The following is a 19955-nucleotide window of genomic DNA, read 5'->3' as shown; positions in this document are numbered from 1 at the left end:
CGTGGATGCAGAGCCACTACGAGTGCCCAACTACTACGCCGTCATTAAATCGCAAATGCCATGAAATTCCAGATCCGAATACCAAGATCTGCAAATAATATCTCTGCTAACAAGGCCTCTTGCAGTGTGACAAGACAAGTTGCAATTAAAGCATTTCTGCACCTGCTTTCTAAGCAGAAAATCACAGTATTTCAAACTCTCATTTGAAACTTTAAGGTTTTTGTAATTAGCCAGTCCCTTGTCCGCTTGATATAGATTCGTTATTGTTTTTAATTATTTTGTCTCAGTAGCACAGCTTTTAATACAGTCTTTGTTTAGGTCTTATGTTTCTGCTGATCTCGTCGATACTGTTCATTTTTCTAAGCATCGCCTTGCCGTGTACTACCTTGCACCACATACATACTATAATACATATATTACTTTGTTTACTTAATTCAAACTCATTTTAAGGTATGTGGTATTCGAATTGCTTCTATATTTTCAACCGCATCTTATTTATTTATTTTTGTAAATTTGTTGTCCTCTCTTATCCATTCTTTACAAGTTGTTTTGTCCATGTTATGGTTTTACTTAGTCCTTGTTGCTTTTGTTATATGTATATGAATATCGTATAATGGTTATGACAACAATTTTGACTACCTTTTGTCGCACACATGTAAACTTAAATTCTCAGTATAATGGCATGCCTTCCGAAAAGTTTGTATAAATTACGAGCTTAGAGTATTTGTTATTCAAGTAGTTGAAATGAGTTTAAGGTATTCCATTATGAAATGTTATACTGGATTTTTCACTTTGATATTAAATGAAAATAATTTTATTGAAATATTGAAGTGCAAAACCAATTGAAAAGTTTAATTTGGTCCGTAATACGTTATGCTAAAACTAAGCAGCTTATTTTGCATGTACATAATAACAAATATAATAAATAATATGAGCATTGTGTTTATTATTAAAATACGTATCTCGGTGCTCTAATTGCTGCTGTTACTTTTTGTGGCTTATTTGAAATGTGGCCATATGCCACATTATGCAATAATCCCAATTAAGCTCACTTTAAAACAGAGAGCAGATGTGCTTTCCGCACAAGCCCCACAATTCCCAAACTCTTGCTGGCTGCATCAGCCAAACATGAAGTCCACATTTACGTGAATGTACCTTTAAAGGGGTATTTATCTTGAAATATATATTATTAGTAGGCTTTGTAGCGATTATAACACATTTTGGCTACAATTAAACAAGACGCATCGTTTTCCGCTCATAAGCACTTGACTTCTACACAATTACACACAAACACACCCAAATCGGTTAACAACTGTATCCAGCTCAGTCAAAAGGTTAATACTCGAACAAAAAAAAAAAAGGAGAGAGAAATGCAGGACTAAGCAAAGAAATAAATTCGAACTGAAATTGTAAATATGACTGCAGACGAGAATTATTGTGAATGAAATGGAAAATAATATTTATTTGATGTTTCCGTTATCAAAGACAAGAACAACAACAACAACAACAGCTTCAGATGTGGTAAACATTTGTACAAGTCTCGAGTAGCAAGGCAAGTTCTCCAGAAACGCTTCGTCGTCCAAGAGGAAGTGAAGGATTTCAAGTGCAGTTCAGGGGATGTGCTTAGGCATGCAATAATCTAATGTGTAAATACTTATGAACAGTAAATAGCTGTGTGTGTGTGTGTGTGTGTGTGTGTGTGTGTGTGTGAATGAGTGGGCGTGGCATGGCGCCTACAATACGTTACATGCCACTTAAATTCGAAATAAGTAAAGTGCAAGCTAAAATGTCAAAAAAGGCAAAAGGATTTCATAGCACACAGTTTGCTAGATGAAGTTTTCCCAGTTGCTTTTATTGCTTCAATTGCTTCATCTGGAGCCATGTTACGACCAGCCTTTGGTATATATATTGCTGCCAGGCGGCGACTTAGGCAAGCCGCCAACAACTGGGACGGCAAGGGGAAGGGGCGAAGGCTGCATTCGACTAGACGACAGAGGCTGGCACGTGCACTTGAGAGAGTGGCACAACGGGACGCCGGATGCCACATGAGATGCCAACGACGCGTCGCCAAAAAGTCAATAATAATAGGTTCAAATTCAGTAAAAAACGAAAAAAAAAAACAAAAACCAAAAAAAAAACAAGAGAACATACAAACTACGCAGACAAATTCGTTTGAAAAGGGTTAAGGAATGTAATAATACTTAAAAAGTTGAAATTCAATGCTGCCAAGGCACATCGCACATCGCACAACGACAACGACAACAACAACAACTATGGCTGAAAAAAGTACAATGCGTGCATATGTATATGGGTATTGGGTGTGTACCACGAGGCGTATGAGTTATATTCAAAGTTGCCGTAAGCCGTTCAACGATCGTTGTCCCCATGCACTGCCTACGCCCCAGTCTGACTGGTGGGCACGTCTTTGGCTTGCTGCTTGACTTCTAAGTGGTATTTACTCATGTTCCATCCATCCTACCTACACACACACACCCTCTAAGCGAAACCACCACTATGCTTAGCCAGGTTTGTATGTACATGTGTTGGATTGCAGTCAGTTCGTTTCGATTTGTCATTTCGCTGCCATGACAAAGCGACAGCAAGACTGTGGGACAGGCAGACAGGCAGACAGATAGACAGCAAAAAAAAAGACGCCTTCAATTCTTTGCATACTTTTGTGTGTCGAATTCGAATTCAATTTCTGATGCTGAAAGGTTTTTAATCTTATTTTTTGGCGACTCTTCTGATGCGTCTCCTTCTGCCAACACCTTCAGCTCCATTTGAGGCACGCTTGTCTAGTTGTTGTTGTTGTTATTGGCTTAAGGCTACCCTCGTTATATTTTGGCCAGTTGATTAGCTTAGCCATCTTTCGACATTATGCAACGAGTTGTGGCCGGCAATTTTGTTATTCAAGCCTTGTAACCCCCCGACTATGTCCGGTTTTTAAAGGGAAAGAACTACACTGAAATTATTTAAGTTATTGGTAAGGTATTGACTTATATCCATACAGATAATATTGAGACTATATTATACATATATAGACTATTTATTAAGATCGTAACTTATCACCTTTTTGAAATACAAAACGATTGTTTAAAATAAATAGTAATTTATTGAATGAATCTACATCCTTTTTTCACTTAGTTCTCTTGTGTTGCAGGGTTCTTAAGCAATTTTTGCATGGGAAAGTGGTTCAGCCAAGCCTGATGAGTCTGCAAATGCTTCGACTCCTGCAGAATCTCCAGGCGGCTTCGGCCCATTAACCACAATTCGACAGTTGCCAAATCGCTTTAAGTTCGCGCAGGTGGACGGTTGCATCTACCAGAATGCAAATGTTTAGCTTAACTTATAACATCTAGATACAAAATCCTTAAAAATACAAAAGCACTTTTCCATTTAATGAGCTAACCACGGATAGTCTTTGACCTTCTGATTCAAATAAAGTAACAAAATGAACTTATGAAAGGAAAATTTTTTCCATTTCCATTATTTCATGAGTCAAACATTTTGATGTGGCCAACTGCATAAAAAATATCAAAGTTGTTCATGGACTTTCTGAAAAATTAGTGATTTTATTATTTCGAATCATTTTTGTTTGGCCTGAGAGTGATATTTTTCCAAGTGTTTGGATAGCAAGATGACGTCAAAATCCTTGAATGCAGTTCTATGGAGTTACATTATGCAGTTCTAGTGCAAAATGGTGAAAAAAAGTTCACGAAATCGTTAAATAAAATAAAATGTTGGGCCGCCATCCATAGCTAAAGCCTGCGCTTAGATTTATATATATTTTTAAGACGCGAGAACATTTTCAACAATATCCCAAAGATAAAAATGAATTTGACAAGTATTTTGCACGCTTGCCACGTTTTGTTGTAAGCGGATTTAAATGGCCAATGGTCGGATTTTAGTGTAGTGTCGAGCGATTTTGAATTTTTAATTGATTTTTGAGCTGAGCTGCCAGCTGAATACGATTCACACATGACACGGACAGGCCCATATAAATGGCAATGCATTTTTCTCATTTTTGCGTTACGACCACCAAAAAGAAAAAAAAATCCAGTAAATACGCATGGATGGTACAAGAATTTCAACTGAACATTTTCTCGGTAACATAAAAAACTTTCATACAATGCGTGTGTATGTGTGTGTGTGTGTGTGTGCGAGTGTGTGGTGTGTTTGTATGTATGCTGTTAGTCTGTGCACGCATTTTGCAAATTTACCACACAGCGAACCGGCTCCAGCTCCGGCTTTGCTGTAGATTATAAAAGTAAACCGACGGCCACGTAGCAAAAGGATATAAAGCGTAAACTCACGCACACATTGCGAACAATAAAAGTACAACAACAAAAAAAAAAAGAGAAACAAATCAAAAAAGCGAAAAAAAAAGAAAGATTTGCCAGCAGCGGCCACGTAACACCAAATACAACAATAATAACAACAACAACAAAAATCACACGCACCCAAAATAAAACACATTAAAAATGGCAAACAAAATGGCAGACATATTTTCCGCAGCCGTAAGGTGAATACGAATAAACGCTGCATACTTCTACGGCTGGCAGACAAAGACAGATATATAGATAGATAGAGAGAGGGAGAGAATGAGAGCGCGAGAGTTTTTTGCCAAATTTCCACATTTGTTTAGTGCTTAATGCTCAACGCTTTGCATGCCAAACAGGTGCTATATAACTTATCTGATCGCCCTCGAGAGTAACAGAAATGAAACTGATTTATATACTGAAAATGCCATTGAAAAATGCCAATGCTCAAGCCAAGTTTTTTGTTGGTTTTCCATACCCTGTAATCATTAATGTTAAAAATGTTCGACACATGTTCCTTATGTGTGGGAATGTATGAACTCCCAGCAATAGTTGATGTGGTTCCTTGCGTTATGTACACATCTGTTAACGCGATGGATAAAAATACATATCGTTTTCGAATCAATAAAATATAAGTATTTGCTGAGGGAAACATTGTTCCCTAAGAGGAAAGAAAAGCTTACTTATTACATTAAGTATTAATATAAGAACGCAGTTATATTTTAAAGAAGACACATTTTTCTTTTCCCTTTTTCTCTGTTGACTGGATACTCTTGTTTGGCAATTGTACATTTTATGACACTATAATTTTCTTCTATAAACTATTTTAAAAGCTTTGCTTAAAGTTCAGCTACTACTCACATGGTATCTACTAGTCGTGCACTTGTTATATGCTATTTTTGTTTGTTTGTTACTCATTATTTGCCTCCGTCCGTTCGTCCTTTCCGCCCGTCTCCGTCTCTGTCTATATTTCATCTGTGCAAAGTGCGAAAAATCCTCAGTGCAATTGCAAAATTTGCCATCAATTTAATAAATAAGCCAGCAAACACGCAAATAAAAAGGCAGACGCTGATGGCGCCAGAGTAATTTTGGTTTATAGTCGCGGATCTGTTAATGCGCTGACTGCTGGTCGCCAATCCTGCAGTCCGGTTGTCCTCAACGCCAGTCCCGTCACGCTGCACAACTGTTGGACCGCCCGCCCCCACCGCCGGACCGCCCATCATTGACGCACATAAATAAAATTCACTGAGGCTTGAATTTTGCAAACAATTTTTTTTTTTTTGTAGTCAGAGTGAAAAAGCGCGGGAAAATTGCCCGTTTTTAAATAACGAGCCAAGCCCATACCCATGAACAAGTCTACTGGCACCAATGCCACCTGCCACGGATGCTGCTGCATTAAGGTACATATTTACTGTTGCAATTTGCAGTAGTTATTTACGGCGGCCCCTTTTACTGAATCTGTGCTAACATTATGCAGCCAGCACTATAAATATTTGTATATATTATCTAAAAGGGTATTATTATAAGGCCATAAATTGTGTAATGCGTTAAATAAGTAATCGCAAACAATGCCAAGCCAATACAAATATATCGGAACTGATTCAAGTTAAAACGGCTAGATCGGATAACTATATCCAATGTAATGCCTACCAATCAGTCAAGCATACACAAAAATATAAATTTCATGGTATGACATGATTTCAACAGCTTTTGCTCAAGATTGACATACCACAGCGTAACAATTTAAAAGCATTTTATATATAATTTACATGAAAATGTATCAACTCTTCGGCAATCCACAAATTATTGTTATCCTCAGTTTTTTTCTGAATCGAAACATCACTCATTTCCATAAAAAAAAGAATCTAAAATTGTATGTTGAGTGCATAAAGTGTTTAAAGGTAAAGCCATATTCACATTCTGTTTCTGGCAACATTTGTGTGCCTCTCACGATAAGTGGCAGCTATTTTGTTGGCAGTATCAAAAGCCGCACAAAGACAAAACTTTCTTTTGCGCCGCATGACGCAAATCAAGCGAATTGTTCGCTCCTCGCTTTTGGCCACATTCGGCATTAGAACCGCATTTTGCCTCTAATAAATCCAGACAAAAGCAGTCTTTTGGCAAGCACAAATTTATGGCTTAGATGCGTCAGTGCCTGCCCCTTGCTCTCTGCCAACTTGGCGATTTGTTCGGGCTTATAATTCATGCTTTAATTGGTTAAGTCATTGGGCGCTGAAACGCCAAACGGCGCTCTTATTTATGACTCGTAAAATGTAAAATATTTGGCGCAAAATCAAAAGATGCGACTATGCTAAATCATATAGAAAATTTATGTGGCGCATGCAACCAACGCCTACAAACTTGCAACAGCCAGAGTTGGCAGCCATTTGGCTAATTATTATTGTCTCAGAAAAGGCTATGTTCCAATACAAGCTGGCATCATTCCTATAATCCCTTGGAACACTGAGCTCTACTATGTGTTTGCCAGTTCTTCAGTTGACAGTTTTCCTCCGCCCTCCAGACGTATAACCAGCAACAATGCCAATTAGTAGTAGTCGGCTTGGGGGGAGGGGCCAAAAGAAACCCTCATCAGGGCTTAAGTGAAAAATTTTGAACACAACGTTACGTAAGCTGCTTGAAAGAAATGGAGTTAGGTCTATTGCAAAACTAAAATGAATTTTTGTCGTTGCTGACAGCATTCATATACAGGACAAAACCCCAATTTTATTTTTTGTATTTCAACTTTGCTAACAATAGTGCCAAGGCTTAAAAATGGAATTTAAAACAGTAAAGTCAATTTTGGTAGCCAAAAAAAAGAGAGTGACAAACAAACTAATGCGGATCCATCAGGGATTTATGTGTCTAAAATGCGTCGTTTTCCTGAGTTTTAAAAACAACTCAATTCACTTAATTGCTTGCCAATAAATGTTTTCAATTGAACTGTCTATTGGTTATTTTCTCAGAATGATAATTGCAGAAGCTTATCATATTCATTTTGAAAATAAATTCTCTTATTTTAGAATTATCAAATATTTGAGCATGCCGATGGTATCACTGGACTACAGTCATTTCCTTTATTTCAAAATCAAAAACAATACTTAAACATATTGCTAATATCACTGGCTTAGAGTCCTAATCAAAATATTAGCTATATATGTAGAATGTTTTTTAAGTTTTAATTATTTTCCTTACAAGTCTCCACTATCAAGTGAATCTCATAAAAAAGAATTTAAAACAAAATTATCTTATACTCACTGTGAATTGAATAGCTACACTTGGAGAATGTATTTTGTACGTTTTAATTAAGTTAGTTAACAGACACCATTCTCTTCATATAGCATATGCTTTCCTTGTACTTGGGTCAAGACGGATTTGAGCTTTTAGCACTTCAAAGATAACTGTTGTGTTTTTGTTCCAATTTTGTTGTTTCCAACAAAAAGACACTGGGGAAACGATGAAAATGAACTGTTTTTGTCACAGCAGAAAAGTTTTTTTCTTCGGCTTTTTTATTTTGTATCCCAAGTGTTTTCTTTTCTGCACACTCTCTCACACTGTTGGCGCTTATCACACGTCAAAGGCGCTTTTTGTCTTTGCCCAAATCTGCTTTCATTTGAGCTGTGCCTTGGCTTTGGGGCGAGCTGCGTGTAAAAAGTTCTGTTGTATAAACATTGTGTGATTGTTAGAAAAACATGTGCCGCTGGCATACAAAAACTTACACACACACACTCATACTTACATTAAATGGAGACAAAGACAAACTCATCAAATTGCGCCATCGTCTGCATATGTGATTGTTGTACTGCTCCTCATCGTCGTCGTCCTTCTTTATGATGAAAAATCACATATTTTTTCCACACATTTCACTGTGTATCTCTTTGAGTGTGTGTAAGTGTGTGTGTGCGTGTGTGTGTGTGTGTGCGTGCGTGTGTGTTTGTTTGTGTTTGTTGGCATAAAGTCTCTTTTATAGTCCTCAGATTAGGTTAATCCTTTCGCTGTTTGCCATTGCTATTGCCGCTGTTGTCCTTTGTTCTAATGATGGAAATGCGACGAGCACGCCGTTAAAGAGCGTGTGAAAAGCATGGCAATAACTCTTTTAGCCCCAACTTGACGTTGCCTCTTGGCCTAATGAAAGCAGTTACAGTTTATGTTGCGCACACAAACAGAACTGACGTGCACCAACACACACTCACACACAGCATTGGTGTACTTAATGAACTCGCTGGGCTTACAAAGCAAAAAAAAAAGTAATGAAGAAAAAAACTCAAGACTTGATAATCACACTGAAGCAGACGCCACGTCGAGACGCCTCCCGTTGTCAACTTCAGATCCAATGCCGCCCTTCATACAAATCCCTACCAAACTGAAGCAGCAACAAAGTTCAACATAATTTACGATGTATTAAGCGATTTTAAACATAAACTTGCTGTTGTTGCTGTGGTTGCTTTTGCTGCTACTTTTTTGCAATAGTCGCTGCTTAGATAGGCAAGCAGATAAAAAGGTGTGGCATATATCAAAATCACACATACATACACACACACAGACACACACTCAACAGCACACCCACTCTCATTTTTAAGGACGCATGCAGTTGACATGTGCGTTGATGTTGATTAAATTAATGAAATAAATTATGAGCTGCGTCGCGGCTTCTGTCTGCTTTTTAAATTGAGTGCGCGCCATCTTGAAATTAATAAAGTGCCTGCGTGCCCCTTGACTGTGGATGTGGGCGTGTCTGCCACACACGTGTGCAGCACACTCTGTCTTTTCTTTGCCTTGCTTTTTAATTTCGCATCAAAGTAAATATAGTGCTTAAGCCAACGACGGCGTTAAGCAAGGTGACAGCTGAGGTGACGTTGTCTGTCCTTTGATTTATGCAAGGCCATAGATGACTTTGTAACAGCATTATGCATGCCACAATTTATGCAGCTGCTTAACAAGATATGCATTTCATTACGCATACGCCGCATTGGCCATGTAATCGCAAGTGCAAGCAAAAAACGCACACGTCTTCATAGTGAAAACGTTTCCAGAAATATATGCGTGCTCGTTTCCCTTACAGCAGTCATGAATTTCTAAGTTAATGCCATAAAAATCAAAATTGTATCGTGATCTTAAAGTTAACGTGCAAAAAATTATTTATATTTAATAATATTAAATTTGATCTTTGGCAAATATTACAATCATTACACAATGTATTTTTTTTTAGTTATATTTGTAAAAAAAAAATGTGTATTTAATTTATTCCATGGAATACAACTATAGTCAATAATTCGTTAAGCACATAGTATCAAAATATAAACTGTGAAGCTATTTATTTATTTAACTATTTATTTTTTTCTGAACATTTTTTCCCATCCAACTTCTAACAAATTGAAAAATAATAAAATCATTGAATTAAAAAAGAAAATTATAAATAATTATTCATTATGCGATTGGTTTCAGAGCAAATAATTTATTGTTTTTATTTTACTGCAATCAAGTACAGAATGTGAATAATTGACAAAGAACATAAATAATAAAGAGAAAACTCTTAAAATGGGATTTTGACTTCAGCTCTCCAGCCAACTGTAGCAATTGTTCGCATGTGCACAAATCCATGTATTATGGCTCCCATATTTTTTTCTCAGTTCGCAGCACAACATTCCAAAGAGTTGTTGCAGTTGTTCTTGTTGCTCTTGTTGTTGTTAAGGAGAAGTGCAATAGAAACAGAAGACTAGTGCTTAACCCCAAGAACTGTGTGCAATGCAATGCAATGCAATGCAATGCAATGCATTTAAGTCCGATTACTATGAAGACTCCTTCTTAGTCTCTATCCCTCGCTGAGTACATATGTGTTGTTGCTTCTGTTGCTCAATGGAGTTACCAGGATATCAGCTAGAACATTTTGGAATGCTCATCTGTAGTTTGTGGCAGCTATCGCAATGCAATCGCTCTGGCAGTGCAACAAAAACAGTAACAATGCCTGTGGCATTAACAAAAGCCATCAAATTAGCAGACGCACATATGATACAGGATGACCTGCCTATGAGCATTCGACAAAGAAGTGGGTTCGTTGCACAATGCACCAATACAACAGATGGAGAGAGTGCTTGTGAGAGAAGGAGAGAAAGAGGGGAAAAATGCCGACATAGTGTTTAGCTAACAGACAGCTTGGACCTCAGGCAGTTGCAAGATATTTGTTACCTGACAGGTAGCAGAGTGTGCTCCATTTGCAGTTGCTCATACATATGTACATACATACATATATAAAACATGATGTATTTCGATAGCAGCACAATAGCCTGAAGAGAAATTAGTATGATTCTTGCATGTGCATGTTTTACAATAGAGAAACATTTTTTGAACAGCTCATACACACCCAAAAGGTTCATTGCCTATTTATGCTAAAGAACGTTGTGGGATGGTCAAATTGTATTAAGGTTTCCTTCAATCAGTCTCCACTCACCACTGTAAGCGTGTTCTCATACTCTGATACCGAAAGACATTGTGCAATGTCCGTCGTGTAGTTCATCCTTTTGACACCAGCTTTTTTCGACACCCTTAACGCTAGAGCCTTGAAGCTTGGAACACGTATTGGTCTGTGCCCGCGTCAGACAAAATGTCAAACAATATCCACTAGGAAGCTAGGAAATCGACCAAATCGATAAGGCCATATATCTCCCACAATTTAAATGCTATTGTCATCAAATTCGATTGTTGTGATTGTCATTGATTGTGCTTCAAATATCTTCAAAATCGATCTTTCTGAAAGTGTAAATCGATTAATCCGCATATCTCCAACAATTTTAAAGATAGAGTCGCCGAACTTGTGTGGTAGCCTGCTTATAATGTCCTTCAATGATCGGATGACCACATTCGCTGCTTCCAGGAAGAAATTTGGTATTGGAATCACCAAATTTTAAAAGTATGTTACCGGTAGCTCCCTTGAAGGATCGATAAAAGAAAATTGGATGGCACAGAATCCGCCTCCCAGAAACCCACATACTTGATGGGATAATTCATTATATATCACGCACAAAACTTCGAAAGCTATATTGCTAATAATACACTTAGAAAAGATGGACATATATATTTGTGGACCAAGCCATATATTTTCCGCAATTTAAGAGCTAAAGTTACCAAAATTGGGAGGTAGATTACTAGAAACCTCCTGTCAATTTATATCTTCCGCAATTGGAAGGTTGATTACAAAGCAACTCCTCCAACATTTTTTTTTCAGCCACGCCGCAATCTTAAGGCCAATATTCGAAGGTAGATTACTAAGAACCTCCCTCAAAGATCGGTATTTCATAGCTACACACCCCCCGTTCTCCCCATTAGTATCAGAGTGTTTTGCAGTCGGCTATGCAACTTCTCACATTTTTCCTATTTAATTATTGATAAGCTTTAAATTGTTTTGAAATTAATTATATTACTAGCATTCTCAACTATCTACTTATATCTGAATGTTATGATGAGTCAGTTTTAACTCGACACTGCGAATTTTTCTTCTCCTAATTAACTCTTGACTAACTTCGAATTCATTAGAAATCAATTTCACCACTATTTCTCCCTGCATATAGTTTTCTCAATTGTAATATGTGAAAGTTATGAAGATGGTTGTCAAGACTGAATCGCCTTGCAGATGATATTGTGTCGCTTGAGAGCAAGTGGATTTATAATTGGAAAACAATTTCAATTAGTTGACAACGTTATGCAAATTACAAAGTGACATTTATTCAGTAGCAAAATCCGAGCAGTAACCTAATTAAATACTAGAAATCATAATCATTATATATCGTCGTCATCATCATCTATGACAGCCAGACGACGTCGCTTGGCCGTCTTCTCGGTGCCGGCTGGCTTTTTGCGTGCCAGAAAATTGATATCCTCATCCTCGTCATCATCAGCATTGTCATCGTCATCGGTATCGGGCTCATCCCGTTCGGCATCCTGCTCATTGTCGCTGCGTGGGCGCTTGTTTGCCTTGGAAGCAGCCATGGCGCCAGCAACAACATCAGCATCGGCATCACCATCGTTATCGCTATCCGAGTCAATTACATTAGCACGACGTGTGCGATGCAACGATGTAGATGTGGATGAGGCTGCCTTGATTGTGTTATTCGCCAGCAATGTGGCATTCTCTTTATCATGCTCCATTGGCGACACGCCGTCAGCTGCCTGTTCCTCCTGCTCCTGCTCCTCAAGCTCCAGTAGCCGTGCCCGATAGTCTTCCGAATTGAAATTGAGTGCATCATCATCGTCCTGCTCAGCTGCTGTTTGGCTTGATTCACTCTCAACCATATCCTTTAATTTGATTTTAGTGGCACGCTTGGCTTTCAATTGTTCAAATAAATCATCTGTATTGAGCTTGCTAGACTGCTGCTGCTCCTCCATCTCTCCAGCCGACTCCTCGCTGGACACATCAGGCTGTCGTTTTTTCCGCGCCAATTTGTGCGCTATTTCATTGATTTCGTGCTCCTCCATTTTCTGTCTGGCTTTGGTGTTGCGCGAACGCTTTCCTTTGGCTTTTGTGGGCGCTGCACGGTGCTCTGCCGCCTCGTCGTCGTCGTCGCTTTTGCTGTACATGAGGCTATCCAGTTTGAGCTGCTGCTGTTTCGTTATATTCACAGCTGTAGCGTCCAGACGCTGCCTACTGCGCTTATCCAGATAGTCCTCCTCTTCGTCGTCATCATCATCATCAGCAGCTGGTTGGGGTTCCTCATCGCTGTCATTGTCTTGTTCCACTTGTTCACCGGCTACAATTTTGGCTCGCAGCTTAAGATCGGCTGCATTCAGATAGCCTGGAATACGCCAATAGCTCTCCATGCCCACAATGGGCGGTTGCATGCCCAGAGCGACGAGAACCTTTTGAAAGTCACCCAGCTCCATGGCATCCTTTTGTATATCGAGCAGTGGCAGCAACGGGACCCCATCATCATCATCATCATTATTCCCGTCAGCCGCATCGAAATCCTCGCTGGCATCCTCGAGACTCTCCCTTAGCCAGTCAAATGCTTCCTGATACACTTCGGCATCCACCTGTGAAATTAAGCCACGCACTGTGCCCACATCTAAAGGTGTTCGAACGCGCTGCTTGGGCTTTGCTTTGACTTTGGTGGATGGTTGCCTAGGCACCACCGCCTTCCCAAATGTCGGCTCCTCCATGTAGTCGTCATCCTCGTTCTCGCTGTTGCTGTTCTGCTCCTGCTGTCCTTTGGAGTGTTTGCGTCCGCCCTTCGTCTGCTTGGCGGGTAGAATCTCTGATTTGTCGGCTATAAATGCAGCTGCAGCATTCGCTTGATAATCTGCTGCTTGTTGCGACGCGCCTCAAACTCACGCACAATGCGCTCCAGGCAATCTGTGAAACAACGGAAAAAGCAAAAGGTACTCTAAATATGACACATTTATCATCATATATATTCCAACCAACACTCACCCGGTTCCAAGCGATGCTGATCATATAAGCTGCTTAGCTCCTCATCCTCTTCCGGCGGCCACAGGTTCTTGCCACCCAGGGCCGCTTTGGTGGAGCGCTTCGTTGGCGCTTTGAAGAGCAGACTCATTTCCTTTAGTTTTTTTAGAATGCCGCGTCGAGTGCGTGTCTTGTCTACCAAATTTTCTAGAATCCAATCAATCACATCTGAAAGGACACACACAAACAATTTGATTGAAGCTGTTGCTTTTTTGCTCTTATTTTTTTGTTTTCTCTTGTTAAGGGTATTTTAATTTTGTCCTGGTATGTGTAAGGTATTCTAGTATACTTTTTTGACACTACAATAGAGTATCAGTAAATATCTCTACAAAATTTGGAATGATTTCGTCAATTAAATTCCAATTTGTTAAATTGTTTATTTACAGTAAGCAAAGCTAGTTTCTTTTTATAATTAAAAAAATGTTCATTAATAATTTGTAATTTTAGGATGCTAACTAGTGGCCAAAATGTCTTTTCTTTTCTCAATCTATTATTATATTTGACTATACTCTATTTAACCATAAATTAGTTCCTGAACTTGAAGGTTTTTATGTCAGATTATGTATGTCTGCCATACTTAAGCAAACACTTACTATAATCGGATAACAAAATCATATGGTTCCCATGGGAGTTTCTTGATTGTCCCCTTGACACCAACATTTAAGTGCATTAAATAATAATTTAATATTGTCTCTATTTAAGATAGGGTACTTAATTAGCGACGTGCCAAAATTTCTATTCTTGCTCGTTTTGCTATTGAATTTTTTTATTTATTTTTTTTATGTTCTTTCTTTGATTGGTTTCATTCATTTAGCGTAAATTGGGTTTTAATTTACAGCCGCAAGGCATAGAGAGCAGCAGTTTGGGCCAGTCAGTGGTTGAGTAGTATTTGTCATAGTTACCCTTATCGGTTTCGGGATTCCGTTGATTCTCCTCGAAGAGGAAACGCAGCTCCACCTCCTGTTCCTCGGTCCAGGCGCCCTTGGTGCCGCTGTCGAAACAAATGAATTGAATAGAATGTTAAGAGAACAAGTTGTTCAGACTGTACTCTCATCATCATCATTTATCAACAACTGCTGCTGTTGCTGCTGCTGCTGTTGTTGGTGGTGCTGGTGGTGGTGGGCCTGAAACTAGTCGCCAAACTAACTGACAGGCGCAGACAGAAATGGCAGCCAACAACAACGGCAGCTCAGTCAATCATGTGCCCATTGTGCTGATGGCCCTTTAACCCCAAAGTGACAGAGGGACACACACACACACACACACACACACAGACAAACCACCCGACTCATCCCAAGTCGTCTGGTGTCATACTCACGTTTCGTAGGCATCACAATAGCCCGTCTCCAGCTCGTTGGCCTCTCGTATGCCTTTGTAAAATAATAACTCTGCATAGATTTTTGGATTAGTTGGTGCCACTTCGACAAATTTGCGCAGCACATAGATGCCCAGGCGGCGCAGCTCCTCCTGATGGGCATCACGTTCCACGGCGAAGACTTGTTGAAAGATGCGAAACAGCTTGGCCTGTGGAAAGGAACGGAGAGATGGAAGATGTTCGAGTAAAGGACAACGCCACTTCATATTCAAATGAAAACTGACGACAAAGACAGCTAGCCACAAGTTGAGTGTTTTTTCATCGGGTTTGGGCCTTCTGCTTTGAGGCATCGACTGCCTGGCTGCGGTTGCCGCCTGCGGTTCGCCTGTGGCTGCTGCCAAAAGAAGATATCATTTGCAGTCCGCAAAACTTTATAAACGTTCCCCCGTCTCCGCAGTCTCCCCAGTCTGTTTAGTGTTTTGTCTGTTGTGTGTGTGTATCGTTGGTCCTTGTCTGCCTGTCCTTCGTATTTGGAATTTAATTTATCCTATGATTGCGCAGACCCATTAGTGGTTTTGACTTTGCATATGATGCTACTTTTGTTTTCCGCACTGCTGCTGCTGCTGCTACTGCCGACTATATATCCTCTTGATGGAAGCTGGACATTGAGATGAGCGGCTGTGGTCGTCTGTCTCCCTGTGCAGCTGACACAAAACCGGCTTAGATGCCAACGATATGCAGCAGTAGCAGTCTGGCTGTCTGGTCTGTCCGGTCTGTCCGGTCTGTCTGACCAGCCATATATATTTATGCAGAGTTGACTCCGCTCATATGTCTGGTCTGGATAATGTGCCATCTCTTGGTTACTTTAGTGATCAGGACCTCAACATGGCATCTAGCTTACAAAATACGGCTTAAGCTGTAGCAACGAACAGACTTATGTAATGATTGGATGGCAGGCAGCTGGAGTTGGGAGCCTCCAAAGTCGCCGCCTGGCGTTGAATGTGATTTATGAACTCTGCTCAAAAGAAAAGTTTAATTGCCAGCCGTGGAAAGCAGCCGCGAAACGCGCACAAAAGAGCCATACAAAACGAATCGAACAAAAAGTAAAAGTTACACACAACAACAAATACACCTCAAAGAATACTCTAAAAAAAAATATATATCTATATTTAAGTCAGAATTCTAAAGCATCTATTAAAACGGAAAAACATTTTATCTGCCATCAAAATAAATAATAATAAATTAATTATATATATAAAATATATAATATATATTTTAGGCTATTCTCATTATTTGGAATTCTGTACAGATTAATATGTTTACAGCAATTCAAAAATAATTTAGAAAACTAGCTCAGATTTAATTAAATAGCTGAAAATTTAAGACACTTGACTCAGAGCCTAATCAAATCTCCGAGTACTTAGTTGTCAAGTCTCATGTGATAACCTAGTTACCTTATACCTTATAACCGCGACAAGCAACACAAACAGGCATATTTAAATGCTTGACTCCCCGCAACCCCTGCAACTACCACAGCAGCAGCAGCAGCAGCAGCAGTTAAAAAGTAAACCCAAGCAATGCTGCGGCTCAAGGCGCCGCGTAAAAGGCTTAAAAAGTTCAAATTCCAGCTGACAGCAGAAGAGCTAAAAATGGGACAAAGGAGGAATGGGTGGGTACTGGGGGATGTTGTGGCAAAACTCGTTGAAAAATATAAAGAACGCGCAGTAAATATCGTTTGTGGTTGGCACAAATAGAAAAAAGGTTCGCTTAATTTGTACAAATTACCATAGAAATGAAACCAGCGAAAAAATGGGCGCCTCAACGCAGAAAGACAGACTGGAACCGGGAGTCTGTAGACTAGAGTAGGAGCGCATTTTTTTTTTTCTATGGCATTTGACTTTGATTTATGTGCGCCCGGATCGAGGGCGCGGCGAAAACAGAATTAAAAACAGCAGGAGGCAAAGGAGCTAACAGCGAACAGCCAAAACAGGCGGCTAAAATCATTTGAGTGTCGCCTTTAGAGGGGCATTTCCCACACTTACCTGGTATAGCATGCCTGGACAGGAGCAGCCGTAGGCAATGCGATGCAGGATGGTAACAGCCGCTTTCAGCGCCGTCGTCGGTATCCTTGTCCAGTCGGTCAGTACCAGGGTGCAGGCGTGCACAATTTTTGGATGCAGCAATCTGTATTTGTGGAATCAAATGGAAACGAATCAAATGAAAGGCAAACTGCAAGAATGAGGGGGGGTTGCGTAAATCAGGCAGGCAGTCAGTTGATTCTACACAAGTCTACAAGTCCAATTAAATTATGCAAAATTTAACTAATTATGATTTAAACGTTTATCCGGACCACAAAAACTTTTCAAAATACACAGCTATCAAAATAGCGGGCACAATTTAAACACAAGCCACAACGCAAGCAAACTTGACGCCATTTTATAATCAAATTGTTGTTGTTGTTTTTAGCTGTTATTGTTGGGGCCATTTAGAAATGCTCGCAGCTAAGCGCTGCACCGCCCCGCACCCTTGCCTTCCTCCTCTTGGCACAAGCCCCCCATTCAACAGCTGTGTGCGGCACAAAGTTTGGCGTCCATAAAACTTTTGGCACAAGTAATTTTAGACGCTAATCCTTAATTAGTAGCCACGAGCAAGTGGCGTTGCTTCACTTTCTGTGCTCGCCTTTCAATTAAAATTACAATTACAATTTTCAACACGACCATCAATGCAAACCGACAGCAAACGGTCAGAGAACTTTTCAAATAACACAGCTATAAAATGTGGCTAATAAAAAAAAAAAAAAAGAGGAAAATAAAATATTTGGAAACCTAATACTTAAAATGCCTGCGGTTGCAAATTATTTCCTGGGCCATGAAACAAATCAACGTTTGTGGAGCTAATTTACCTGCGAGCGAAATCGTCAAATTTGAATGTTTTCTCTGTGAGTCCATTATCTGTTTAGAAACAGGCAAATGCCATTAGTTTGGAAATGTTTTCAATTTTTTCAGCTCGATTTTCAATACTTGCCTGGCTCATCAAGCTCCTCCTCATCCTCATCTGCATCTACATCCTGATTACCATCGACATTCGCCTCTTCTGCGGTTTCAACTGCAAACGAAAATAATTAATTAATTTTCACTCAAAGCACCCTGTAGCAATTAGAGTGATAGCTCAAGGCTACTTTAAAGTAACTGAAAGCCGATGAAATGTTCGATTTTTATCGTACAAATTAAGGTAGCAATATCAAAAGCTGATTCGGTATACAAAATAATAATGTACATGATTGATTCTCATAAAATCATACTTATGCAACTTATCTAACTATTTTCAACGAAAAAAATTCCACAAATAAAATGGAATGGCAATGCTTATGTAGATTCTAAAAATATTTAACGTTTTAAACTTCCAAGCTGAACATTTGGTTTAATGCTGATTAGTCAGCTTTCAACTATATGTTTATATACAGCATCATTCCGACAAAAGGGATCTACAACATTAAACTGAGCATAAAGTCGGCACTAATTGTTAGTGTGCCATTCCCTGATATGGACTGCCCTTTAAAAGGCACCACTTAAAAAGTAAATCATCATTGAGTGGCTCTACCTCAAATGAATTTGTACTGATTTCAGTCAGAACAACAAGCGCTTGGCAAATGGCCATTAACAATAATTACGACGGCTGCAATGCACAAACAAGTGCACTTCAACAGCAGCCCACACACTCGCACACACACACACACACACATCCATACACACGCACACACACACACACACACACACATACATACACACACACACATACACAAATACAGTTACGCTTGGTAACGAGTAAAATTGTTGCTGTTGGGCAGCTAAAGACTTAGTCATACTTTGTTCGCACAATAAAAAATCCGATTTTCTAATTTGGCATGAATATATTTGACAGTCTGCATTTTAGAAGTTGGCTTATCAAGAATACTATCTTTTTAGTTACTCAAATATATAAATACTAAATTATATATGTTATTTTATAAACACAATAATAAATGTGTGTCATGAATTCAATGATTAAGTTGGCAAACATTGTTTTAAACAATATTTCTATTGCCGGCCAACTGAGTATAAGTTGAACAAACTATGCCAAGCAAGCATATACTCTCTCATTCTTGGGGAACAGAGTATAGAGAGCAAAGTTAGTCAAGAGCGCACTACACTGAAATGGCATAGAGGCTAAGTGAAGAAGTGCAGAGCAAAGGGATTTTGGGTTTGTGGAAAATGGAAGAGGAGAATGCTAAACACTGCCACAATGCAACGCAACAATTTGCATGCCAACTGACGCGGATGCCAACTGCAAGCATATAGCAGCTGGGTTGCTGTTGCCTCCTGTTGTTGCCGCCGCACCTGGCAACAAAGCCCAAAAAATGGCCCAAGCTACAACTTCATTGTCCGACTGCATTGTGTGGCAGCAACTACTGCAGCAGCAGCTAAAGCACAACTGTAGTCGTGTATCGCTTTATTAACATCTTGAATGTGTGCTGCCGGGGGTGGCGAGGTAGAGATTGGTTGCTGTTGCAGCTATGCCCCATCATTAAAATACAATTTTCTGTGTCAGGTTCAAGCTGCAGCCCTGAAATAGACGCACAGCAAGGCTGCAGAGAAACAGAGAAAGAGGGAGAGAGAGACAGAGAAAGGAAGTGGGAGAATAGACGAGCAAGGTGAACGAGATATGGTGACAACGAACATGACTAGGAGACTAAAGGACTGCAGGACTGCAAACAGAACGATATTAGTGCATGTCCTTTTCGGGGGCAGCTTTTGTCGTTGCAAGGACCGAAAGCCTGAAGCCAGCAACCAGCAACCAGCAACCAACAAACCAGGAACCAGCGAACAAC

The 19955-nt window shown here is 39.6% G+C and overlaps 1 protein-coding gene across 1 annotated transcript in view; it reads right to left on the bottom strand.

The window, feature by feature from the left end:
- Window positions 1–12015: 12015 nt before the first annotated feature.
- The window catches only part of LOC6563724 (protein timeless homolog), a 70263-nt gene continuing 62323 nt past the window's right edge, over window positions 12016–19955 (bottom strand). Inside the window, 8 exon segments of the mRNA XM_032737160.2 lie at window positions 12016–13582; window positions 13585–13659; window positions 13738–13941; window positions 14676–14764; window positions 15092–15297; window positions 17131–17272; window positions 17991–18039; window positions 18113–18193. Of these exon segments, the coding sequence (XP_032593051.1) occupies window positions 12090–13582; window positions 13585–13659; window positions 13738–13941; window positions 14676–14764; window positions 15092–15297; window positions 17131–17272; window positions 17991–18039; window positions 18113–18193 (2339 nt within the window). The 3' untranslated portion in view covers window positions 12016–12089.

Source organism: Drosophila grimshawi, unplaced genomic scaffold, assembly GCF_018153295.1.
Source record: "Drosophila grimshawi isolate 15287-2541.00 unplaced genomic scaffold, ASM1815329v1 contig_311, whole genome shotgun sequence".
Lineage (NCBI taxonomy): Eukaryota > Metazoa > Arthropoda > Insecta > Diptera > Drosophilidae > Drosophila > Drosophila grimshawi.
Note: the sequence above shows the minus strand (reverse complement) of the source record. Positions and strands in the feature narration are given on the sequence as shown.